We start from the raw sequence: 26318 nt of genomic DNA, 5'->3' as shown, positions 1-26318 counted from the left end.
TACTGAGTGCTTTTATTTGCCAGGCACTGCACTAGACCCTGGGGAAACATCAGTGAATAAAACTCAGTCCCTGCCCAAGCGCTCATGGCCTAGTGGGGGATAGAGACAAGTAACCAGGCAACTACAATACAGTAATGAGTACTAGGATACAGAAGTTCAGGGAACTATGGGAGTGCAGAGGAGGGGTGTCTAGCCCAGTCTGCAACGGAGATGGGATGTCAACTTGAAAACTAAGAACTGAACAGCAAGTAGGCACAGCCAGGCAAGCAATAGGGAGAAGAGCAACCTAGGCAGAGAGGCCAGTGTATGTGTTAGCCCTGATAGGACCAGAGTGCAATTCACTTTGAAATGAAAAGTGGAAGGGGAGTGGCTAGAGGAGGGCTAGGGAAGTGAGGCAGCAAGGAGTCACACTGGGCCTGTTCAGGCTCATTAAAGACTTTTGTCTTTAGAGGAGAAAGGTAGCTGTGATGCTTTTTCAAGCACAAGTTTGATGGGATGGGAGAAATCTAAGGTTGTGGAAAGTAGTCCTCATGAGGCTTGAAACAGTGTTATACAGACCCTGGCTCCCTTACATTGGATAGTCTAGTGGCCCTGGCCCAAAACCCCAAAGCAAGCATGAATGCTGAGACTCATTCACAAACATTGGAGCACCTGTGCTGGGTGCCAGACCTCATCAGGTGGATGAGAGGTTGAGGGTGCACCCAGGTGTTGAGCACTTATCAACTTTGTGTGGGACAAGAAAGTACCCCCAACAGCACTTTGATTCAGTCAGGGCCTTGGTACCATCACTTCTGTGCTTCTTGGTCAAGGAGAGCTCCAGAATTTTTCAACATTCTCCCCTACCTCTCTCAAGAGCTGGAAGAAGGGGACAATCCAGTCAGCAGATTGTCATAGCACTGAGATCCACACAGCCTGATTTTGCTCTTTGTCACTGACTCTGCAGCTTCCAGGCAGCCTTTCTGGGTTTTGGTCAGCCTGCAGTCATCTGACTGGAGCTTGATTATTAGGTTGGGTGGTCCACATACAACCCCCCACTTTATGGGCCACTGGGGACTTCCAACATGAAATGTACTGAATCTCCAGGTGATTGGGGGCAAGATCTAAAGCAGAGCTCAAACCATAGCTACACCACTTTCTAAGTGAGTTAGCTGATCAGGGTTAACGTCTGGGGAGCCAAGGGCCCTCAGTTTCTTCCGCTGTAAAACACATCTAATAAAAGAAGATACCTATTAAGATTATGAGTATTAAGGAGATAATATATGTAAAGTGATTCGTTATGTGTCTGGCACATAATAAGCACTCAGTCCCTGTTAACTGTTATTATAATTTTTATTATTTACCACCGGGGCTGCTTTTCCACAATGTGATGATTCTGAATTGCTCTGGTTTTTTGGAGTGTGGAAGGGAGTCGCTGGATGGTTTGAACCATAATCTCCTCGCGAGGGGTCTCCTCACCTACAGCCAAATCAAGTCCCCCACCTTTCACCACCCCGTCCGCCCCTTCTCATAGCGCTTTGGGTGCTGTGCTTCCACCTGGAGGCCCTTCCGTCGCCCAGAGATCCATGCCGAGGTACGGACTATCCCGTATCCCCCTGCCGCAGCAGAGAGCACACTAGCATATTCCCAAGGAGCCCCCGAAGAAAGCTGGGAAGTGCACCTCCTGGAGGGCCCGGACCGGCTCCCAGAGTCCGAAATCTCTGCTGCCCAGCTGCGTTTCCTTGACGGAGCCTCAGCCCAGTTCCTGAGACCTGCCCCGGAGCGGTCGGGAGCCAGAGGCAGCTGGCAGAGATCGTGGATCCGGGATCCGGCTCACGCGTTCCCCAACCCGCCGGCTGAGGCAGCTCCCGTAGGAGCCTCGAGGGGGTTGGGGGAGCCCGGCGGGTGGGGTAAAAGGGGGCGGGGCCTCCGCGGCGGCGGGCGGGCCGTGGGTGGGTCTTCAGCACTCGAGCCGCCCCCTCCCCCGGCGGGTCCGCAGCCCCGCCCCGGCCCCTCCCTCCGGCCTGTGCGGCGGGTCCGGCGGCGGCGCCGGCGCGGGGACAGGCGGAGGCGCGGGACGTGGGGCGGCGCCGCGGGCAGGGCCGGGCGGACGGGCGCTGGCAGCGGGAGCAGCGCCGCGGGCCGCTCCGAGTGGCCGCATTCTGGGCCTTGGCCCTCCCATCCTGCTCCGCCGCGGTGAGTGCGACGGGCGGCCCCCAGGGGTGCGTTTGTGTCCCTGTTTGCTCGGGTCCGCGTCCAGGTCCGAGCCGCGGTGTGTCTGTCCGAGTGTCTGTGGGTGGGGGCACAGATGCTTTTCAAAAGCTGTGCCTGTCTCTGTCCACGTGAGGCGTGTCCGTGTCTGTGAGAGCAGTGGGGGGATTCTTCGGGCTGTGGCTGCTCACGTGAGGTCCATGTTTGAGGGGGGAGGCGCGGGTGGATGGGTGATGGTTCCTTGGAGGAGCGCGGGGTTTGGTAGCTTGTGTATGTTGGCGGAGGGTGTCGAACGCTGCGGCCGAGGGTGGTGGTGGTTTGGCGGGTGGGGTTGCTGAATGGAACTCTGGAATCTTGTGGCCCAGCTTGTCTGAAGGGTTCCTTTCTCCCTGGGTGCAGACACTTCCACCCCTAGCTTCCCCCACCATCCTCCTCAGCCACCCAGAAGCCCACCAGCTAGGGTGGAGGACACTCTTTCCTCCTCTAGAGCTGCTCCCTTGACAGGAAGCCTGATCCGGAGGCTGCCTGTTGTAGGAAAAGACCCCTCTGGTTCCCCTTCAGCCTGGGCCCTGCCTGGAGGACCCCAGGCCCCTCCCTGGTTCCAGCCTCCTCCCTTCTGGACTTGGCTTCAGATCCTGGGCTGCAAACCTGCAGGGACAGATGGTTGCAGGTTGGAGGGGCAGGCTGCACCCCAGAGAGGTCGGTCTGACTGAAGGCAGGTCCTGGGCTTGTTCCTGGTGTGGGGGTCTCTGATGTGGACAGCATACGCCCAGGACTAGCCCCAGTAGGAAGATGAAATCTGGAAGGTTGGAGTCGGTGCAGAGGTCTTTTTCACAGGTCTCTCCCCTGTTTGTGTGTCCAGCTCACCAGTGCCCATTCATCCCCTAAGTAGGGCTCTGGTTTGCTGCAGAATTGCAATCAGAGCTGCAGGCCTGACAGGTGCCCTGCCTCTCTTGGCTTACATGCCACCAGTGACAGAGCACTTACTACCTTATGCTGTGGGGAGGCTTTTGTATGTTAAGTAGAGGTCTTTTTCCTTGGAACTTTGTTCACTTGTCTTGTTATTGCCTGTGCTTTTGAGTCTCTGTCTGGTGAGAGGGAACTGCAGTGATTTAAACATGGCTCTCCTGTCACCAACATATACTGAGCACCCTCTGTGCCAGGTGCTGCCTCAGCCACTTAGGGGACAATGGCATTCTTGCTGAGAGAAGAGCTTGAGCAAAGGCCCATGGTTGTGATAGTACAGCCTGTGTTCAGAAAAACAGAGCAAAACCATATGGCTACAGAGAGGGTGTCCAGAGGGAGTGTCATGGGTGCCCTAAACTTAGCAAATGTTTATTCTGGAAGGGTGGTGGAAGCAGCTGCACACCTAGCCTTACCGTGGAAAGCAATCAAATCCTCAAGGTGGTACAAGATGGGATTTAATCATGGCACATATTACAGTCTGTAGGGACCTTTGGCTGGAAAGAGAACCCAGGGGATTGCAGATTTGGAGAACAAAAAGACCCTCCCCATCCCAATTTACAAGTAAGGGGCTGGAGTAGAAACTTGCCCAGTGTCTTACCTTGCCTTAGTGAGATTAGTGTCAGAGTCAGGATTGGCTCCTAAATCTCCTGACCTTTTAACTTTGACACATTTTAGAAGCAGAATATAGGATATAGTCATAGCTGGTATCTGAAAGGTGAAAGAACAGGAAGAATTGAGAAGATTCCCAGGGTTCTGGCTGGTGTGGCCAGGTGGATGATGGTACCTTTTGTTGAGATAAGAAACGCCAGCAGGAAGAGTAGGTTAGGGGGAAAATCAGTTTTAGACTAATCTCTATGCATCATCCACGTAGAGATTTTTAAGATAGAGCTGGGTATATGGGTCTGGTGTGCAAGTAAGTTTTCTGCACAGGAGATAAGGCTTTGAGAGTCAAGTGGATGGTTACTGAAGCTATGGGAGTTGATGAGATTTCCCAGGCAGAGTATGAAACTAAGAGAAGAGGTCCTGGATCAAAGACCTTAGGAACTAAACATTTAAGGAATGAGCAGTGAAGGCACAGCTAGAGAGGCAGGTGGAGAGCCCTCCTTGAGTGGGTTGTGAAAACATCTAGGACAACCTCTGCCCTTTCAAGTCTTGCTCTCTCAGTCTTGCTCTCTTGCCCCAACTGGTCCATGTTTCTTAATTTTTCATGCTTCTGTTCCTTTACTCACTGTTTTCCCAATGTACCTGTCAAACTCCTTCAAGAGTCAGCTCATATATCTCTTCCTCTGGAAGCCTTCTTTATTCTCCCCCACCACCTTCAGAGTTAGATACTTCCTCCTCTTTTTGTCCATAATAGTTAGAGTATATCAGTATCATGACACGTACCACATTATAGTACTGTATTTCCATGTCTCTTTCCCACGCTAGTCTGAGAATTGGTGAAGGACTGGGAGTGCAGCTGTTTCAGCTCTGTGTCTCCAGTTCCAAGTTCAAGAGCCTGGTCCAGAGTATGCCCAGGGAAGTTTGATTGTTTGATAGGTTAATCAGCTGATTAAATGGTTCATCCACCTGCTCATTCTGGCAGTGATGGGGGAGATGGCACTGTGAATTGCATCACTTTCCTTCCCTGCCAATCTTATTGAAAGGATTCCTTTGCTTTCAGGACTCTATCCTTCTAAGGCTTCATCTGTCCCAGAGAAACCCCAAAACTGTAACCTGTAGTCATTTGTCACTTTTCTGAGGTCTCCAATGATCAAATACCCTTGGGGGCTAGTGGACAGGAACGAGTCATTTTAGGAAGCAAGTGAGCCTAGATGACCTCTTGCATTGTTTTTTAACAATGCCATGGTCACCTACCTCCAGTCACAGCTGTGTGAAGCATGTATACTGAGACTCTCGTAAGTCTGTAGGAGGAAGTCATGGGGGAAATTGGATGCTGCTTGAGAATTTGGAGAAACCGAAAAGCCTTGAGACACATCCTTTGCAGATGCCAAGGATCTAGTGGAGTCAGCACTGGCTTTCTTCATCTGCTCAAAATCAACTTCCTCCTCACCCTCTGGATCTGGCTTCCTTTCCTCCAGCCCCTGGAAACCATACTCCCTAAAGTTAGTGACAGCTTCTTTTTGGCTTTAGATCCTGGGGATTCTCTGCAGTGTTTCACAATGAAGATTGTTCCCTTATCCATGAAGCTTCTTCTTCCTTGGTCTTCATGATATCTCTCTTTCCTGTTTCTCCTGCCTCTCTGGCCATAACCTTTTCAATTCCTTTGCAAGCTTTGTTTCCTGGACCTATGCCTTGAATGATGAAGTTCCTCAGAGCACAGTCACAGTCTCTCCTTTCTCTCCTTATGCTCTGTCTGGGTGATGTCAGCCAATACCATGGCTTCGGGCACCATGTCTACACCAGTAACTCCCAAATCCCTATCTCCAGGCCGCTCTCTTTCCTAGGCTCCAGCCTAACTTTCCCACTGCCAGCTGGACCTCTCCACTCAAAATGCCCAATAGGCTTCTCAGATCTGTCTTATTAAAACCCTGAACTTATCCTCTCATCCAGCTGCTCCTCTCCTAGAGTTTCCAAGCCAGAAAACAAGGAATCATCTCCAGTTCTTTCTTCTCCATCTACTCTTCACATCACACCAACCAGTCATCAATTTCTGTTGATTCCTCCCTGTGAAATCTACTTCTCTCCACCTCCCCTTTGCTTCTTCCCTAGTCAAGGCCACCATCACCTCTCCTGTGGAATATCATGCAGTCTCACCTTTCCCCTGGTAACTTCTCTAAACAGTTTTTCACACAGCAGTCAAAAAAGCTACTCTTTTGACCCTATTACTTTCTACTTAAACCCTCTTTGCCCACCTAAACCCCCCACCCCCCCACCCTACCCAAGGTTTCCTTTGCTCTTTGGATGAGGACTTAATCCCCAAGCAGGGAAGAGTAAAGTCTAAACTCTTTAATAAGGCCAATAAAGCATTGTATGATCTAGCTCCTGCCTATCACTCCATCTCATTTCTTAGCCCACCTCTGTCACAGTGCGTGATTCAGTCTCCTGATGCAGAAGGCACCATGCTTTGTAACTCTTACACATCCTGGAGCTCTCAGCATGAAAGGCACTTTCTTAGGAGAACTCCTTTGACTCCCAACCTCTAGTAACCCCCCTCCCCTGCCCCAGCTCTAGGTTAGGTGACCTCTGTGCTCCTGGAGCAACCTGTGCTTCCCCACAAAGCCTTCCATATTACATTGCAGTCACCTATTTGTTAGACTGGAATCCATGAAGGCTGCACTGTGACTATTTATCTTTGTGTTCCCAGTCCTAACAGAGGTGTTGAGTGAATGCTGATTGGGGAAATGAAGTGCCTTTAGAACTGAGCCATAAAAGATGGGTAGGATAAGGGATGCAGGGATGGCAGTGGCAGCCTGAGGAAGGAGGGTGGAATCTCAGGTTTAAGTTCAAGATCCTCCAAGTTTCTGCTGTGATAAACAGTCCACTTAAACCATTGCCTAGAGGACTTTGGGGGCAGATCTGTAGGGCACAGTGGGATGGGAGAGATGGGAGTAAGAGCCCAAGAGAAGAAGGGAATCTTAGTGATTCAGGCTGGGGTATGGCCTCAGCAGTTGCATGCCTGGCAAGTCTGGGTGGGGAACTGAAGCAGGAAGGGGAAGGGAGGGAGGAGCTGTCCGTCCTGGATGTAGCCCAGTCCCCGCCCCTGTGTGACAGGCTGGGAGAGCCCCTTGGGCTTGGAGAGAGGCGGAGCCTGACATCCAGCTGCCCTGGCAGGGCCCAGTAGACTACTCCTACTCTTCTTCCCAGCCCTCCCCTTCATCAGACAGAAGCTTCAGCTTGGCTCCCACCTCCTGTTCCTTCCTCCAACCCTCAATCTGTCCTCTTCCTGCTATGTTGTCCTGGTGTTAAGTCTCTCTGGAGAGAGAACCTCTGAGTCCCAGTGCCCACATCAGGAGAGGATGCTCTCAGGGATGCCCTTCCTATCCTGTTCCTACTCATTCCCACCCTTCTACAAACATAAGACACATGCAGTTCAGCCCCCTGTTCCTCCTCAAACCTGGAGAGGGCTCTGGACTGGCCCCACTGCATGCATGTATTCATTCATTCATTCATTCATTCATTCATTGTCTTTACAGAAGCCCATGATACATCTAGCTGGGCACAGATAGTTGTTACCTGATTCTAGTCACCTCCTATTTTGAAGTAGTCCAGCTATTTTTCTGCCTTTCTTCGTGGCCACATTTCTGTCATGAATTGTCTATGCCACTGTGTTAATTTCTTCATCTCCATTCATCATTCAACAACTCTAACCTGGTTGCTGTCCCTACTGTGCCACCGGAAGCAAACCTGGTGGGCATTCCAGTCTTCATCTTACTTCACCATCTCTTCTTTCTGGAATCACTCTCTTCTTTGGAAGAGTCCCACAGTCTCTTGGTTTTTTTACTATTCCTTTGGGTTCTCCTTCACTCTCCACTCTCTGTCTCTAGGAGGCCTCATCCATTCTCATTGCTTTAAGTGCTGTTAATATGCCAATGCTTCCAAAACCAGACAGGTTCTATTCTATTCCTTACTTTACATCTCTACCCAGATATCATATAGCGTCTCAAACCTAGCATGCCAAAACCGGAATGCCCCAGATCAGTTCTTCAGCTTTTACTATCTCTAGGCATGGCCTACCACTTCCTTAAGTGAAAAACCTGGGAGTCATTACTGGCATTCCATTATCCCTCTCACACCCAATCCGTTGTGATGTTTTTTTGATTCAACCTCATGAATATTTCTCAAATCATTCTACCTTTTTGCCTATATCTCTGCCAATACCCAACATCATCTGACCCAAAGAACTGAGGCAGCTTCCTAACTGGTCTCCCTGCTTCCACTCTAGCCTCTCCGCAATCCTCATAGCTACCAGAAGAGCTTTTTAACTTTGTTTTTATTTTTTTGTAAATTGGACCATCCCTCCTCCTCACCCCCAATCAGGATAAAGTCCAAATTCTTAACCACAAGGTCCTTGGTGATATCATTTCAGCCTCATTTCCCGGACTTACCTCTTGTCTTTTATTCACTTTGCACTGATCACATGGTCCTTTTGGGTTCTCAGTGAGCCTTCTGCCTAAGAACTTTCATTCCTGCTGTTCCTTCAGCTCAGAATGACTTCCTTCCCTCAGTCTTTGATGCCCCCACCCTCATCCCTACCATTTTCCTTCCAACCCTCAGAGCTCGGTTTACAAGTTACCTGCTTGGAGAGGCTTTCTCTGATCACCCAACCAAATCAGTGTTGTTTCTCATAGGATCCTTTCTTTTTTATAGCACTTCCTTCCCCTGCAGTTTATAAGTATGTATTTGTTTATTTACTTTTAAAACATCGCCATTACAAGGACAGTGACCATATCTGTTTTGTTTACGCTCTATCCCTAGTGCCTGTACAAAGTAGGCACTTAATAGATATTTGTTGAACTATGGAATAATTATTCAATAAATATAGATCAATCCTTTATGTCAGGCTTTCTGCTAAGTGTTAGGGATAAAAAAGTAAAATATCATGCCTGCCTTCAAGAACTCTTCATGCAGTGGAAGAAGTAGAGCAGTTACAAGGATATTATAATACAGCATATTTGGGCTAGAATGGAGGAAATACAGGGTATGTAGGGATACAAAGATGGAATACCTAACCCAGACTTCAGGAAACCAGGGAGGACCTTCTGGAGGAAGTGACATTTATGTGGAGACCTGAAAGATCAGTGGGAGTCGGCCAGACAAAGGGGGGCTTGTAAGAGGATCTCAGGCTAAGGGAACAGAATGTGTGATGGCCCAGAAGCAAAAGAGAACAAGGAGTTTTCCAGGAACTGAAAAGAAGCCAATGTGATTTTTTTAAATAAATGTTTATTCATTTTTGAGAGAGCGAGAGAGCATGAGTAGGGGAGGTGCAGGGAGAGAGGGAGAGAGAGAGAATCCTAAGCAGCCTCTGTGCTGCCAGCGCAGAGCCTGAACTGGGTCTCAAACTCATGAACTGTGAGATCATGATCTGAGCTGAAATTAAGAGTCAGACACTCAACCGACTGAGCCACCCGGGCGCCCTGTGACTGATCATATATAATCATGAGACGTGAGGTAGTAGAGGGAGGTATGGAGCAAACAAAGCTAAACCTTGTTGGCCAACATAAGGAGTTTGGACTTTGTTCTCTGGACAATGGAGAACCAGTGAGGGATTTTAATAGGGAGTAAGTAACAAGATAGAACCTGTGTTTTAGGAGCCTTGGTCTAGCTGCAAGGGAGATAGATGAGAATGCACAAGCAAGGAAACAAGGATACCAGTTAGGAGGCTGTTGTTGTATCACAGGAGAGACTCAGTAGGATGAGGATTCGGGGAAGGCAGAGGAAGTGAAAGATGGGTGTGTCATTGAAAGTGGGCATCCTTGTACTATGTACTCAATAAGCACTATCGCAGATTCTCAAAACATCCATTTGAGGTATGGATTATTCCCATAATTCCAAATCAGGAGACTGAGGCTCAGAGAGGTTGTATGAATTGCCCAAGGTCACATAGCTGGTAAGAGGCTGAGCTGGGTTTGAAACTCAGTCTAACCCTAAGTCTGTGGGGTTTTTTTTTAAATTTTTTTTTTTAACGTTTTATTTATTTTTGAGACAGAGAGAGACAGAGCATGAACAGGGGAGGGGCAGAGAGAGAAGGAGACACAAAATCGGAAGCAGGCTCCAGGCTCTGAGCCATCAGCCCAGAGCCCGACGCAGGGCTCGAACTCACGGACCGTGAGATCGTGACCTGAGCCGAAGTCGGACGTTTAACCGACTGAGCCACCCAGGCGCCCCTAAGTCTGTGGTTTTAACCAGAGCACCATGCTCAGTGGTCACTCAGCCCACCTCCCTCACCCTGTTCCCTCCCAATCACTGCCTGTCCTGCCTCTGTCTGGAAAGAAATGGGGTTAGTTCTCTGCAGGGGATTTGAGTGGTGAGATTAGGTGAGGAGAGGAAATGTGAGCTTCCCTAGAACTGACCATGTCTCTGTACACAGGCTGGTGTGAGTGGTAGGAGTCATCCGTGAACACCATGGCGAAGAGGGAGGACAGCCCTGGCCCAGAGGTCCAGCCAATGGACAAGCAGTTTCTGGTGTGCAGCATCTGCCTGGATCGGTACCGGTGCCCCAAGGTCCTGCCTTGCCTGCACACGTTTTGTGAGAGGTGAGAGGGTGTGTGTACCAGGGAGCGATGAGGACCTTGCCGCCTCCCCTGAGAGGGGGTGCATGTATAAACCTGTAGGAGGTGAGGAAAATGGGTATACATGTAGGGGAGCAGATGTACCCCAAACTGCAGGAGGTGAGGGTTTGGTGCAAGAACGTGTGAGAGAGGACCAGAAGCTGCTAACACTGGGCTGTGGTCTCTGCCCCTTCCCAAACCAAGGCAGCTTTCAACACCATCAGAGAAATCAAACAGAGCCCAGACTCTCAACAAGCTGCAGCCTCAGAAGAGTTTGTCACCAGTGGGAGGATAGAAGAAGGCCTGTCCTTCCTTCCCTGCTTATCTTCATGGTTGTTCTGAGGCGCTGAGTGAAAGGCAACCACCCCCTTTAGGCTTTATCCATTATTTACTCATTCAACAAATATTATTTATTGAGCATTTCTATGTGCCAGACCTGTCCCAGGCACTGGGTATGATAAGGAAACAGGTATCATACTTGCTTTTAGAGTATAGTTAAACAGAAAGCCAGTGATCAAAGGATCATACAGCCAGACTATAGATAAATGTAAGTATTGCCCCCTTCATAATGCTGCACCTGAAGTGCTAAGATATGAGAGTTTAGGTAGGATCTATTATAGTGTGGAGAATGAGGGAAGGCTTACCTAAGGTGTGATGCAGAGGGTGCACTATAGTGAAGGGTGCACTAAAGTTAGCTAAGCGAAGGGAGCGCTACGAGCATCCTAGGCAGAAGGAAGAACGGGAGAAAAGGCGTGTGGCTTGAGGAAATGTGTCAGGTAAGAGGGCCTGGAGGAAGCCAGGTGAGTCTGGAGCACAAGTGTGACTGAGGTGGTGAGGGTGAAGCCAGACAGGCAGGTGGGGCCCATACTACAGGGGCTTTGTACACCTGTTAGGGAACTCTGCCTTTACCCTGAGAGCCTTTGGTCCCTGGGTCTTCTTGCCACTGCCTCCACCCACACCTTCCCGCTGATTCCTGCCTTCGTGGAAAGCTGGCTCTGCCACAGGGACACTGCTCCCCTTCCAGTGCCCCTTCACCCCCATGCTCTTTAAGATTTCAGCTCTGCTGCTCTCTCTCCTTTGTCAGCTGGAAACACTCTCAGCCTTCTGGCCTATTCCAAGCTCTTCCATCAACCTGCATGGCTTCACGACTCACTTTGGCCTCTTGGTTCTCGACTGTTTCTCCAGGAACATCCTCCTTACCACCTCAGTCATACTTTCTCCCAGTTGTGCCTGGACCTTGCTATCACCCAGAATAATATCACTTCTGTGGTCATAACTCTGGCATCCCACTCCTGGCTCCCATTACTCCACTCCCACTATGGCATCTTTAAGTGGGTGTAGACGCCTAGCCCCCTCAACTCTTCCTTTTCCCAGCTGCCAGCTCCATCCCTTCCCCCTGGGATGGCTGACCATCTGATTGGCTGCCATGTTCCCTCAGGTCTTTGTTCTTTTCAGAACCTATGCAGCAAACGTTCAAAACTGGATCAGAACTGTAATTGGACATCTCTGTGCCTCCTCATAGGCCCAGATCACTGACAACTCCTGGAGAAAACTAGTGCCTGAGAAATTATGATAGTAGTAGCTACCATGTATTGATTGCTTATTATTTGCCAGGGACTGGCTAACTGATATACATGCATTGAATTACTTAATCCTCACAATAGATACTTTATTACCCCCATTTTACAGGGGAGTAAACTAGGGTTCAGAGCCACTGAGTAATTAACAAGTATTTCTGAGGCTCTGTAGTAAGTAAGTAGCCAAGGTCTGAATCCAGGTTTGATTGTAGGGCCTTCACTGTTAATTACTACTCATTCATTTATCTCTTGGTCCCTGCTCTCAAAGAGCTTATGCTCTAGTGGATGGTGACTGACAGTAAGCAAGCAAACAATCCAACAGGAGAGTCACAGCTTGTGCTAAGTGCTTTGCAGGAAATAAACAGAGTGTGTGGGGATGGTTGGGCCAGGGGCTCTTCTACATAGAGTCATCAGGGAAGGCTTCCCTGAGGAGGTGACATTTGACCTCAGACCCAAGGATGAGGAGACAGACTTGCAGATTGTTCCAGGCAATGGGAAAAACCCATGCCAAGGCCTTCAGGAAGGAGTAGACTGGGCATGTTCAGAGATCAAAAGAAGCGAGTGTGGCTGAAAGAGGAGGATGAAGTGAGGTCCAAAAGCATCAGGACAACTCATGGAGGAACTTGGTTTTAGGGAAGTGTTTAGATTTTATTTTTAAACACAATGGGAAACGATGGGAAGAGATTTTTTTTTTTAAGGCAGGGAAATAATGTGAGATAAATTAGATTTTTAAAGCTCACTCTGGCTGCTGTCCAGAGAATAGATTACAGAGGAGCAAGAATGGAAAGAGGAAACCAGTTAGGAAGGTAGTGTAAGCCAGGTATGCTCAACACATAGGAAGGAGGTCTTGACGAGTTTGCAAGTATTTTGGCTGAAATTCAGATTTCAGGGTTGATGCAGTGACTGGAGATGAGAAACAGGAGGTGGGGGAAGCATGGGAATAGACAGCTGAGGTGAAGTGGAGGAAAAGATTACTGGGTGTGAGGAGGTCAAGGAATTAAGAGATCCTGTTGGTGGATGGGTCACGTCGTGGATGTCAGAGCCCCTGAGAATGATGGCAGGAGTGCATGGATGGAGGGCCTATTTTTTTTTTTTTTTTTTGTTATTCTCTGATTTATTTCAGTTAGCATAACACCGATGGAGGGCCTATTGGGGGGGTGGCAGTAACAGAAGAAGAGAGTGAGCCAGAAAAAAGACTTCAGTAACTGGGGAAGCACCCATGAGGTCAGTGGAGATAATAACAGGAGGGGTGGTAGAGACAGAAGGCTTGAGCTTCCAAGGAGAATAGAAATGTCCCAGTTGGGGGCAGGGAGGACTCAACCCCACCTGGCCCTAAGGAATGTGGAATGTGAGACAAGCCACTCTATACTTGAGAGGACTGCAGGGAAAACTAGGTCACAAATAAGTTAATATTTGTGAAGCACTTAGAATCGTGCCTGGCACCTCATGTTTGTTAAATAAATAAAAATTAATTAATGCAGATTCAGAGGTGTAGAGAACATTAAGAGGAGAGACTGAGGATATGGGAAAGTGTGCACCATGCAGATCTTCCCTCCACAGATTCATAGTCTCCCAACACAGCCACAGTCTGTGTGTTTCTAGCAAGCTGTCTCTCGTCCTCCCTCCAGTGACTAATCCCAGCCCTCACCAGTCTCCTGAACCCCTCCTTCACTCTCAACAGCTGATCTTGCCTGAGGCGAGTGAAGCATGGTGTCTAACTTCACCCCTGTGCTCAAGTGCATTCACCTCTCTTTCTCTCTTCCCCCATTCACAGGATGGCCTCTTCAGCCAACCTGAACCATTACCCCCTCTCAGAGACCTGTCCACACTTCTTGTCTCTTCTATGTCTCCCTCTCTACTGGCTTCTCAATGCATAAACATGCTCAAGGCTCCCATTACAAACAGATAAGAACTCTCCTTTGTCCCTTTGTCCCAGCTAGCGGCCAAGCAGTCCTTCATTCCCCTTCTTCCCCAAACTCCCAACCTCCCATTCATTCTTCAACTGGCAGCAGTCAAGCTCTCCTCCCCCCCACCCCTACCCCACACTCACTCACCCAGTTTTCCTTACAGACGAAAGTACTCTCACACTGGCCAAATTCAGGGGGCATTTTCCAATCCTTTCCTACCCTGACTCCTCAGCTGTTTCTGACACCGATGACTGCTTCTTCCCTCCTTCTGGAAATGCACTAGTCTCTTTGCTGTCTTGACAGTGTCTCTCCTCTTACCTCTCTACTGGTTCCTCTGCTCTCCTTGTTCAGTATTTCCTGTGTGCTCTGCATGCTCTTGGCACTGAATCCAACTTTTGGGCTGATCTCAACCTCTTCTGTGGCTACAGAGGCCTTCTCAGTGTTGATGGCATCCCCATCTCTCTGTAACCTGCCTTTTCCCCAACTGTCTGCTGCGCCTCACCTCCTGGATGTCCCACTGTTCCAGGTCAAAGCTGAAAGCCTTTATAAACCACTCCTTTTTCTGTGTTTCTCATCTTAGTGATTGTTACCACCATCCACTCAGTCCTCTAAGCTAGGAATCTGGGAGTCAACCAAGACTCATCTCTCACTCTCCATATCTACTCAGAGCTAACACCTCCCACTGCTTTACTTCTTAAATACTTCTTAAATTTGTACCAGCTCATAGTCTACACTGCTACTGCCTAATTCCAGGTTTTTCTCATCTACCACAAGATCTTTTACAAGATGATTGCAAGAGTATCTTGGCTAAACACATGTTTTGTCTTGGATTTGAATCCAGGCTCCAGTGCTCACTAGCTTTGTTACCTTGGATGACTCACCCTTTTTTAGTGTATTAACATAAACATAAAGCACAAAGCATAGCACCCAGCACTTAGTACTTAATAAATGGCAACTGGATGATGATGATGATGATGCTACCATACCCTGTCTGCTGTCTCACCATGTTCAAATTTATTCTCCACACAGAGGCAATGAGGAGGATAAAATGTAAACCTGGCTGTACCATGCTCCTACTGCTCCCTATTGCTATTGGGATAATTTCTAAGTTCCTTATGTGGCCCATGTGGCCCTCCATGACTGGCCCCTGCCTCTCTCTCCAGACTTCTCTTACATTTCTTGCCTTGGACTTGGTCTCCATCCATCTCAGACTGCTTCCCTACTTACATGATGCTGTTTCTGGCCACCTTCTGTGTCTGGAACACTCTTCCTCTTCTCCCTGCACTTCTCTTTGGTTAGGCTAACAATGATTTATCCAGGAAGATTTAGCTTACAACACTTCTTCTGAAGCTTTTCCTGGCTGTTCTCTTCTCCCACCCTGGGCCAGATGCCCCTTCTGTGCATTTCCTTATCACTGCATGTACAGTCTTCTTTATGTTAATAATAAATAATATAATACCCTGCAATATATAGTGGTTGCCATGAGTCAGCATGTGAGCACTTCATATTTAATCCTCCCTCAAGCACCCTGTGAAGTCTGTGCTGTCTCCATTTTACAAAGCAAGGATCCTTGGCTCATAAAAGTTAAGTAACTTGTCAGGGGTCATGCAGTATAATAGATGACTGACCTAAGAATTGAACCCAAACAGCCTAACTCCAGGACCCATGCCCTTATCATTATACTATTTACTTCTCTAAACTCTTTCTGTGACTTTTTTTTTCTCTGTAGATTTGGAAGTATTTTAGAGATAGGCACTGTGTTTTATCTTTGTATTGCTAGAGCTTTGCACAAATTTGGCAAGAGTAGGCAGTAAATGTTTAATGACTTAATGGGGGGAGGGGCTAGTTGCACATTTTCTATGAGAAGGGTTTGTAAACACCTGTGGAAGGTGAGCCTGTGTTTGTACACACTGTGAGGAATGCAGATCTGTCTGCTCTCCTGAGAGAGATCAGGGATGTGTTTCTACTCAATTGTGAAAGGTGAGGCCTTTTACACCCGTTGGCAGGACAAGATGTACGTGCCAACCAGAGAGGTTTCAAAATGAAGTGTACAATTGCAAGAAGGATTGGCATCCTTGGACGGCATGAGGAGGGATACACTGTTTGCCCACCCCTCCTTCCTTTGACTCCCCCTCCTCCCTGGTCAGATGCCTCCAGAACTACATCCCTGCCCAGAGCCTGACGCTGTCATGTCCGGTGTGTCGGCAGACGTCCATCCTCCCCGAGCAGGGTGTCTCCGCACTGCAGAACAACTTCTTCATCAGTAGCCTCATGGAGGCCATGCAGCAGGCACCTGATGGGGCCCACGACCCCGAGGACCCCCACCCCCTCAGCGCGGTGGCTGGCCGCCCCCTCTCCTGCCCCAACCATGAAGGCAAGGTGGGCCCAAGCAGGCCCAGTGAGGCCAGGACTTGGGGTGGAGGGGGAGGAGAGGTTGGGGGAGGGGCTGAGTGGCCGTGGGTGAGAGGGTGTTTCTCTGGATGAGTGGTCCAGGTAGGGGATGCACCTGGAAGGCAAGGGGCAAGGAGGGCAGATGGGGAGGGGAGAAGACAAAGAAGCTTGGGGTGTAGCCGTTGCCTGACTGGAGTGCTTATGCCACCAGACGATGGAGTTTTACTGTGAGGCCTGCGAGACGGCCATGTGCGGCGAGTGCCGCGCGGGGGAGCATCGAGAGCACGGCACCGTGCTGCTGCGCGATGTGGTGGAGCAGCACAAGGCAGCCCTGCAGCGCCAGCTCGAGGCGGTGCGCGGCCGGTAGGAGCCTGCTGGGGACCTGGGCTAGGGGGGCCATGGGCGAGCGTCTCAACCGGGGCAGCGGGGAAGGGGAGGGACGTTGGGGAGGCTAGAAATAAAATTCTTAGGGAAGGCAGGGAGGTTGAGGTAGGGCGTCTCCTAGAGGGCACAGTATAGGGTGCCCCCTGAGAAGGACCGGTTTGGTGAGGGCATCCTCAAGCAACCCGGGTATGAGATGTTTCCCTTCCCCAGACTGCCACAGCTGTCCGCAGCTATCGCCTTAGTGGGGGGCATCAGCCAGCAGCTGCAGGAGCGCAAAGCAGAGGCCCTGGCCCAGATCAGCGCAGCCTTCGAGGACCTGGAACAGGCGCTGCAACAGCGCAAGCAGGCTCTGGTCAGCGACCTGGAGGCCATTTGTGGGGCCAAGCAGAAGGTGCGTGTGTTCACCCTTCCCTACCACCACCCACTGTGACATGGCTGTATTGCCTCCACGCTTTCTCTGCTTTCCACACCTGGGCAACCCTTTCCCTAGACTATACGTTATGCCTCCCGACACGGTCCCATTGGTACCGCGGTATCGGTCTCCTGCCCATACTCACCTTGCAATTCTTTCATGCTATAGTACCGTAAGTTCCTAAGGAATCACAGAGACCCTCTCTGCGCGACCAACCTTCCCCTGTCCCCTCCTCAGGTGTTGCAGACCCAGTTAGACACACTGCGTCAGGGGCAGGAACATATCGGCAGCAGCTGCAGCTTCGCGGAACAAGCCCTGCGTCTGGGCTCGGCCCCGGAGGTGTTGCTGGTGCGCAAGCACATGCGAGAGCGGCTGGCCGCGCTGGCGGCTCAGGCCTTCCCCGAGCGGCCACATGAGAACGCGCAGCTGGAACTGGTCCTCGAAGTCGATGGGCTGCGGCGATCGGTGCTCAATCTCGGCGCGCTGCTCACCACGAGTGCCACTGCACATGAGACCGTGGCCACGGGCGAGGGCCTGCGCCAGGCGCTAGTGGGCCAGCCCGCCTCACTCACCGTCACTACCAAAGACAAGGATGGGAGGCTGGTGCGCACAGGCAGCGCGGAGCTGCGCGCGGAGATCACGGGCCCCGACGGCACGCGCCTTCCTGTGCCGGTGGTGGACCACAAGAACGGCACGTATGAGCTGGTGTACACGGCACGCACTGAAGGCGAGCTGTTCCTCTCAGTGCTGCTCTACGGCCAGCCTGTGCGTGGCAGCCCTTTCCGCGTGCGTGCCCTGCGTCCTGGAGACCTGCCACCTTCCCCAGACGACGTCAAGCGCCGCGTCAAGTCCCCCGGCGGCCCCGGCAGCCACGTACGCCAGAAGGCGGTGCGCAGGCCCAGCTCCATGTACAGCACGGGTGGCAAACGGAAGGACAACCCCATTGAGGACGAACTTGTCTTCCGAGTTGGTACAGATGGCTGAGGGCTGAGCCAGATGGGGGCGGGCAGTGGGCAGGGTAGATCTGGGAGGGAGGCTCAAAATGACCTAAGAGTGAATTCTTTTTTCCCCCTCCCCTGCCTTCCCCACAGGAAGTCGAGGAAGGGAGAAGGGTGAATTCACCAATTTACAGGGCGTGTCGGCAGCTAGCAGCGGACGCATAGTGGTAGCAGACAGCAACAATCAATGTATCCAGGTAAGCATCTTTCCTGCTCTCCTCTGACCCAATAAAGGTTCTCAAACTATAGCCTCCTGAAAAAACAGGGTACAGGTCACCTCCTGAAAGGTGAACCAGTCCTTAAAGATAGTATCAGTCCTTAAAGAGCAATGAATCATAGCATCACCCCGCACCCACCCACTTCCACTGGCCACGCTATCCAATACCCTGGCAGTTAGGCCCCAGGGTGTTCCTGTGCTTGCAGCCTCTACCTCCCAGGCTGGGGCTCAGGCCAGACCAGCTCCTGGACTCCGAATATCTGGTTCATTCTTCACACCCCTCTGTCTCCATTTGAGCCTCCACCTGGCTGGCTTACTTACTCCCCTTTACGTGGTCAGGATGCAGGCTCTGCCCTCCCCTGCTTCCTTCTCATGCCAGCCTGGCTCCAGAGTGTCTGTGTGGGTCTCTGCAAACATCTGGTTTGGCTACCCCCAAATGGGGGTAACTTGTGAAAAGAGGTGTCTTCCAGAGGCTGCAGTGTAACCTCACAGGTGGTCCTGCTCTCCGTGCTCCCAGTCTCTCACATACCTGATTCAAGCATCTGCCATACAAATGGACGTGGCCGTGCTGCGCTTTGAGCTCCTTAAAGCCAGGAAGCGTGGTTTTCTCTCTGTATTCCATAGAGTGAGCCCAGAGCCTAGTGACAGGCACCAGCTTGGCAAACACGGTATAGCAGTTAAAAGCTCAGGCTCTGAAACCAGACACCTGGGCTTGAATCCTAGCTCTGCCACTTACTGACAAGTCATGTGACCTCCCTAGCTTCTGAGAACTCATGTGTAAAATTAGGAAAAGAATACCTCATGGAGTTGCTGGGAGCATTAAAATGACATAATGCACTGTGCGTGACACCTGGTGAACCTTCTAATGTTAGCTATTGTTAAAAATATCATTGTCCAGGTGGAGACTGTAAACAAAAGCCAGGAGGTGGGAAAGTGCTGGAGGAGGTTGTTCAGGGAACTGGAAGGATCCCAGCCGGCTAGAGGTGGATTACTATTAGAAGCCCAGTAGCTGAGGTAGCGTTGTAAATGGTTTTAGAGAGGATGCTGTGGAATTTTAATTTTATCCTGTGCAGGATTGTTTCTAACTACCATGCACTTCATTCAGTTCTTGCAAACATTGTATCAGGTGGCAAAACTTTTCTTGAGGATTCTTACTTCACTACACCTATACATTTAAAATGTTTTTAATGTTTATTTATATCTGAAAGGGAGAGATACAGAGCATGAGTGGGGAGGGGCAGAGAGAGAGGGAAACACAGAATCCAAAGCAGGCTCTGTCAGCACAGAGCCTGATGCGGGGTTCGAACCCACAAACCACGAGATCATGACTTAAGCTGATGTCAGACGCCCAACCAACGTGAGCCACCAGGTGCCCCCCTACACCTATACGTTTAAAGTCCTTCCTAACCCTGACTGAGTACTCCTGTCATACTTCCAGCTCTGCCAAAGGTCTGTCACCTTAGTGTCAGCTCCTCCCAACCCCTGCTTTCCATGTAGCAGGCTGAAGGTGCCAGGAACTTTTCCATGACCACATTCCCTGTACTGTCCCACCTGCTTTGATTCCTCTGCTATTCCTAAGAGCAGAGGAATGAAGAGGTGCAGCGTAGCACATGGCAGCATTTGGGTCCAGCCCAGATAGCGAGGGAGGGATGAGGTGAGTAGGGCTGGTGCCAGGTCCCTACTCAGTCCCACCCTTCACCTTCTAGTTCTTTTCCTTCTTCTTATGCCAGGGATGCCTTCTGGCACAAGAGCTGAGATTTGGGAAGCCTTCCCAGGTGTGCACACACATGAGTGCTCGCATGCACACAAAGATGCATGTTGCTTTGTCTCCCTGATGAGGGGCTGGGGAATTGAGAAAGAGGGCCTGGAGCAGCCCCCCTCCCCTCCAGACACCCGCCACTCCTGTGGCAGCCCTCCTTCTCATTCCTACTCCCATCAGCACCCCAGCAGCATAACCACTAGGACCTGGACTCTCAGATCCCCGAGCTGAGTTTCTGCTTCTTTTATTTTGGGGTCCCCCAGCTTGGTATGGACCGGGCCCCAGGTGGATGTTGCCTTCCCACTTCACTTCCCAAACAGAGGTTTTGTGACCTTGTGAACTTTTCCTCCTTTGGACGGTCTGTGGTGACAGCTGAGACAAATCCCTTCATTGTGCTGAATCAGCATCAGCTGACAGAAGGGAAAAATATTTTGTGATTTTGAATGAAGAATTTTATTTGTATATATTATATCCGTGTGTAGTCATCTTAGTCCAGAAATTTTATCAGCTCTTCTGTGAAGACTTCCTCGTTTCCTTTAGGAAGAATATTAATCACATTCTCCTTTGAGTTCCCTCCACCTTTGCTGTCACATTTTTCATACTTTACCAGAATCACTAGTTTGTTTTGTTTTGTTTCGTTTTACTAGTCTGTCTCCCCTCAACTAGACTCAGATCCTGAAGTTACTTAGTGCTACTGTGGTATAGGAGAGAGATGTTAAGGACCAGACTAGGGCACCAGCAGATTCTAGAGAGGTTAAGAAAACAAATGTGTCAGGTGATAAGGGCCATCACATGTCAAAGGAGAAGAAGGGGTCAAGAACGGCAGGACTTGGTGCACCGGGTAGCTGGTGCTGCCTTTCAGGAGCAGGCCTGGGTATAAGTTGATGAATTCTCTTGCACACATGTTGAGTGTGATATGGCTGTGTGGCACCCTAGTGGGGATGGCCAGTTCTGTCTGAGCTTGAGCTGAGGAATTCATGTACTTGTTGCTGTACCAGTGCTGCAAATGCAGTAACAAATAAGGCAGACAGTCCCCGTTCCACCTGAGGCTTACATCCTTTGGAGACAAGGGTGTTTAGCAGTTAGTTCCAGAAGTGTCATTTGTTAGCAAAAGAAATGTAAAGCATGTATCATGGAGGCCTACCTTTATGCGTATATATTGATTTAAGGGCTGGAGTTGGTCATTAAAGGCTTTTCTGAAGAAGCGACCTGGAAATTTCTAAGAATCAAAAGATGAGTAGGAGTTGGCTAGGTGTCAGGGGTGGGATAGGATAGGATGGGAAGAGCCTACTCCATTCCCCCTCACCCCTACTCCAAGCCTCAGCGTTGAGCCGGAGACTGAGCTGTTCAGACTGGAGGAGGCACACGTGCAGCCTCACTGCTGATCTGGCAGCACCTTTAGTCCCTCTTGCAAGATGGTGCCTCCCTCTCGTGCTAGCTAGTGCTGGCCTGCCACAGGGGACCAGGGCAGACCCTGGGCTGTGCTGGCCTGTCAGCTGAGGGCATGATAGAAGTCCACATCAGGAGGGAGGACTAGTTCAAACAGCCCTGCAGGCATGAGAGATGGAGCAGGGGCAGGGAGCCTAGCCCACTTAGGGGGAGCAGGTCTGGATGGAAGAGCAAGGGCAAGGCCCAGAACTTGCGTTCCCCAAGGCTGCTCCTGGCTCTGACTCATCTTGTGTCCCTAGAGTCTATAACAAAGCAGAGCATGTGAGACTTGTGTAGTGAGTGATGTTTTGGCTGTGAAGGAGAAGCAAGAGGCTATAGAGGGAGGGAGAATTGAAGGATGGGAAGACCTGAGTATGTTGGGTGGCTAAGAGAGAAGGTAGGAGAGGGGAAAAGGTCAGAAGGTTCACTCTGTCCAGGAGGAAGGTTACCTTGTCAGCCCCTTGGCCTGAATGTGCTCATCCTTGTCCACCACCCTGCCCTTTCTTGTGTGCTACCAAGTCCTGTTGTCTTCCTCCCATGTCTCCTGAGTCCATCTTCACTCCAGCAAGTACCCTGGTCAAAGCCATCATCACTTCTCACCTGGACTAGTGCAGTGCCTCTGGCTACCCAGCCAGTGTCCAGTGTTGACCCCTCCCTGCAGCCAGAGTGCTCTTTCTTAAAAGCGCCCATGTGGTTTTTTCAATACCACCAAGCAACTCTCAGTGGACACTGACCAGGTGTCCTGCAAATTTAACTCCGTTTTGACACTGTTTACCTATAGAGATAGCATCACTTCCCACAAGACTGCCCTCACATCAGATGCCAGTCACAAGTCTGGGTTGTTACTTGTGCTTCTTACTGACCAGCTATAAATTGGAGTGTCATATGACCCCCTCCTCAGGTTCTATTAATTTGCTAGAGTGACTCATGGAACTCAGAGGAGCATTTTATTCCGTTTACCAGTTTACTACAGAAGATACTATAAAGCATACAGACGAACAGCCAGATAGGGAAGTACAGAGGGTGAGGTCTGGAAGAGTCATTACTGCAGGAACTTTGGTCCCTGTGGAATTGGGGTGCACCACTCTCCCGGCACCAACATGGAGGCACTTCAGATCTGTACCATTCCCCTCTTCTCCTTCTCAGAGGTTGGTGGATAGGGCTGAAAGTTCCAACCCTTTAATCATCAGGTCTTTCCGGTGACCAGCCTCATCCTGAAGCTTCATAGGGGCCCCACCCTAAGTCACCTAAGTCACAAGGGGCTCCTTGTGAATGACAAAAGACAATCCTATTAATCAGGAAATTCCAAGAGTGCCAAGCACTGGGGACAAAGACCAAATATATTTCTTGTTATACTACAAAAGCAGATCTCATCTTGTCACTCCTCTGCCCAGAAACTTTCAGTGAATTCTCATTATACCCAGGGGGAACTTTACTCCTGCTGTTCATGGGAGTGCTCCCTGCAATCCAGCCTCACTGGATGAGCAGTGCCCATACTGGACCCTGTGCCTTTCACACACTGTTGACTCTGCTTAAAGTGCCTTTCCACCTCCTTTACTGGCCAGCTTTGGTTCATCTCTTGGCATCTTTATTAGGCTATTAGCTCAGATATTCATCTTTCAGAGCCTTTCCTGGCCAGTCCCCCTCATCTCTCTCTTATTCTTTTTTTTTTTTTTTTTTAAGAGACAGAGTGTGAGCAGGGGAGAGGTAGAGAGTGAGGGAGATACAGAATCTGAAGCAGGCTCCCCGCTCCGAGCTGTCAGCACAGAGCCCAATGCGGGGCTCAAACCCACGAACCATGAGATAATGACCTAAGCTGAAGTAGGATGCTTAACTGACTGAGACACCCAGGTGCCCCATATTCCCTCTCATATTCTTACAGCCCTGTTCATACCTGTGCTACATGTCACCTCAGGTCTGCGGCCTTGTCTGATTCTTCACTGTACCCCCAGCATGGTGTCGGTAAATGTTTGTTGAATGACTGAATGAAAGGGGGGGTCTCCTCCCTCAGGATCTTGCTCCCTTCCCTCTGTGCCCACAGTCTCTCCCCTCCTCCCCGCTCCCTCCCTTGCTCCTCTGCTCCAGGTTTTCTCCAATGAAGGCCAGTTCAAGTTCCGCTTTGGGGTCCGGGGGCGCTCACCTGGGCAGCTGCAGCGCCCTACAGGTGTGGCAGTGGACACCAATGGAGACATTATTGTGGCAGACTATGACAACCGTTGGGTCAGCATCTTCTCCCCTGAGGGCAAATTCAAGGTGAGAGGCCTACTGTCACTGTGCTCTGCATTCCTAATGGCCAGCTCAGGTGACCATTCTAGTGCCTCCTGCTGGTCAGGGTCTGACCATCCCCAGCCCAAGGTTCTCCTTTAGTGTCCATCCCCAGCCCAAGGTTCTCCTTTAGTGTCAGGCTGGGACTATTCTCCCGACAAGGCAGGATAAAGGCCCTAATGGGTATCCCCTTCTTCCAGACCAAGATTGGAGCTGGCCGTCTCATGGGCCCCAAAGGAGTGGCCGTAGACCGGAATGGACATATCATTGTGGTCGACAACAAGTCTTGCTGCGTCTTTACTTTCCAGCCCAATGGCAAGCTGGTTGGCCGTTTTGGGGGCCGTGGTGCCACTGACCGCCACTTTGCAGGTATTGGGGAATAATTCAGAGATTTATTCTGATACCCCAGTCCCAGAGAACTACCCCGGATACCCCAGCTTCAACTACCCCCCCCTATATCTTGGCTCCAGAGGACCCCCTCCCTTCACTATACCTTGGTACCATACCTGTCAGCCTCTGAGACCCCACCCCTTTTCCAACGCCCCAGCTTTATCATCCCAGATATTCTTCTCCATCCCACGCAGTATCCCATTTTACTGCCCTAGAGACTGCTTTGTATTTTCAGGGCCCCATTTTGTGGCTGTAAACAACAAGAATGAGATTGTAGTGACGGATTTCCATAACCATTCAGTGAAGGTCAGTGTCTTTCTTCCCCCTATGACCGCTGTCCTGACATCTTTTCCTCTTTCACAAGACTGCTCTCTCCCTCACCATTTTCCCCCCTTGAGATCATTCATTTGAACAATAAACATTTATGGCATGGCTACTTTGTCCCAGGTGCTATGCTAGAAGCTGGGGATACAGCGATGAATAAAGCAAATACGCTGTGTTCTTTGTTATGGTTTAGTAGGGGAGAGGTAAAGCAGCATATTGCTGTGTATTATTATATTACAGTATGATGTGATAGATTCTGTGGTAGGGCAGTGCAGGGCACTGTGTGAGGGCATGGTAGAAGCAATTGATTCAGGTGAGACTGAGAACCACCTAAAGCAGCAGGGGAACTAACCGGAAGGGAGAGAAGGAGGAAAGGATTTGAAGCAAGGAGGACAGGAGGAGCCAAGATTTGGAGATGGGAACCCTTAACAGTGTGTTCGAGAAACCACCAGTAGTTCAGACTGGGTTTGAAGAGGGAAGTATGGATCAAGTGTGGATGAATCTTGTGAACCCTGTTAAGGGGCTTGCTCTCTTCCTAAGAGTTATGGGGAGTCACTGAAGGGTTGTAGGCAGCGGGGTAATGCAGTGCTATGTCTTCGATCACTCTGGCTGGGGTGAGACTGGTGTCAGGATGATCCGTCTTTTGTAGTAATCTAGATGAGAAATGTTGAGGACCGCTGCAGGGGCAATATATACAGTAGGGTGCAGTTTTGAGAGAATCAGCAATTTGTGTTAATTCACTGGCCATCAAGCAGAGGAGAAGGTGGAGTTGAGAACGACTCATGGCCAGATGGGCATTGCCATTAAAAAAAAAAAAGAAAAAAAAACGCGGGGAAGTTAAGCTGTTAGGTTTGATAAGCCGAAGGTACATTAGCTGGACCTATTCAGTAGGCAGTGGGAAACATGGATGTGAAGCCTGGGATGAAGAACTGGGCTGGAGCTGTAGACGTGGGGGTCCCCAGCCCTGGGGCTTCACCCTCCCCTCCTTGAAGGCTCTGCCCGAGGCCAGGTCCCCAGTCCCCAGCCCTTTCCCCTGCCAGGTGTACACTGCCGACGGAGAGTTCCTCTTCAAGTTTGGCTCCCATGGAGAGGGCAATGGGCAGTTCAACGCCCCCACAGGAGTAGCAGTCGACTCCAACGGGAACATCATTGTGGCCGACTGGGGCAACAGCCGCATCCAGGTAAGGCCCAGGGATGGCATGGGGGTGAGGCTTCCTGCTGTGCTCCGTGCACCAGCCCCCCCTCCTGCAACTCCCCTGCCACACCCCTGCAAATGCCTCTCATCCACCTGATCTCACCTCTCCCTCCATTGTCCACTCATTCCCCAGGTATTCGACAGCTCTGGCTCCTTCCTGTCCTACATCAACACGTCTGCAGAGCCACTGTATGGCCCCCAGGGCCTGGCACTGACCTCAGATGGACACGTGGTGGTGGCCGATGCTGGCAACCACTGCTTTAAAGCTTATCGCTACCTCCAGTAGCTGCACAGGGGCCCTGCCTGGCTCATGGAGGGACAGACATGGGGGGATTGGACAAGAGGGTCTGGCCGGGAGTTGGGCCGGACCTGGCAGCACTGAATGTGGGCTGTGGGCGTGGGTGCGCCCAGTGCCCTCCCTCTCCCCGTCTCCCAACCCCACGGTTGCACTTTATTTATTCGGTTCTTGCTTTGGTGACTGGGTGGGCCTGGACTGTGGTCCCAAGGATGTGTGCAGAGCTTCACCGTTCCCCCTCTCCCCACCTTACACGCCTGCCCTGTCCCCTCAGTCTGCCCCCCACCCCCCAGCCTGGGGCCAGAACAGCCTCTCACTCCAGGGCAAAAGTCCCTCTGGTTGTCTCCCTACCACACCATACACACTGACAGAGACAGCAATACCCCACCCCCCATATTAAGTAAATGTGTTC

The 26318-nt window shown here is 50.5% G+C and overlaps 1 protein-coding gene across 1 annotated transcript; it reads left to right on the top strand.

Annotated features, from left to right (window-relative positions):
• The first annotated feature begins 2069 nt into the window (after positions 1-2069).
• On the top strand, positions 2070-26318 carry TRIM3 (tripartite motif containing 3). Its single transcript, XM_042906314.1, has 12 exons — positions 2070-2172; positions 10184-10349; positions 15996-16227; positions 16451-16602; positions 16834-17014; positions 17273-18005; positions 18127-18230; positions 23523-23690; positions 23903-24071; positions 24328-24398; positions 25457-25597; positions 25745-26318. Exons 2-12 carry the CDS (start codon positions 10219-10221, stop codon positions 25895-25897), a joined length of 2235 nt encoding a protein of 744 aa, XP_042762248.1. The 5' UTR covers positions 2070-2172; positions 10184-10218; the 3' UTR covers positions 25898-26318.

Source organism: Panthera leo, chromosome D1 (assembly GCF_018350215.1).
Source record: "Panthera leo isolate Ple1 chromosome D1, P.leo_Ple1_pat1.1, whole genome shotgun sequence".
Lineage (NCBI taxonomy): Eukaryota > Metazoa > Chordata > Mammalia > Carnivora > Felidae > Panthera > Panthera leo.
Note: the sequence above shows the minus strand (reverse complement) of the source record. Positions and strands in the feature narration are given on the sequence as shown.

Bases quoted from the DNA above. Each gene is read 5' to 3' on its own strand.
- TRIM3 (XM_042906314.1), top strand. From the start codon at position 10,219: ATGGCGAAGAGGGAGGACAGCCCTGGCCCAGAGGTCCAGCCAATGGAC. The intron at 16,603-16,833 runs GTAGGAGCCTGC...TCCCTTCCCCAG, and splicing joins CTCGAGGCGGTGCGCGGCCG to ACTGCCACAGCTGTCCGCAG. The intron at 18,006-18,126 runs GTACAGATGGCT...CCTTCCCCACAG, and splicing joins CGAACTTGTCTTCCGAGTTG to GAAGTCGAGGAAGGGAGAAG.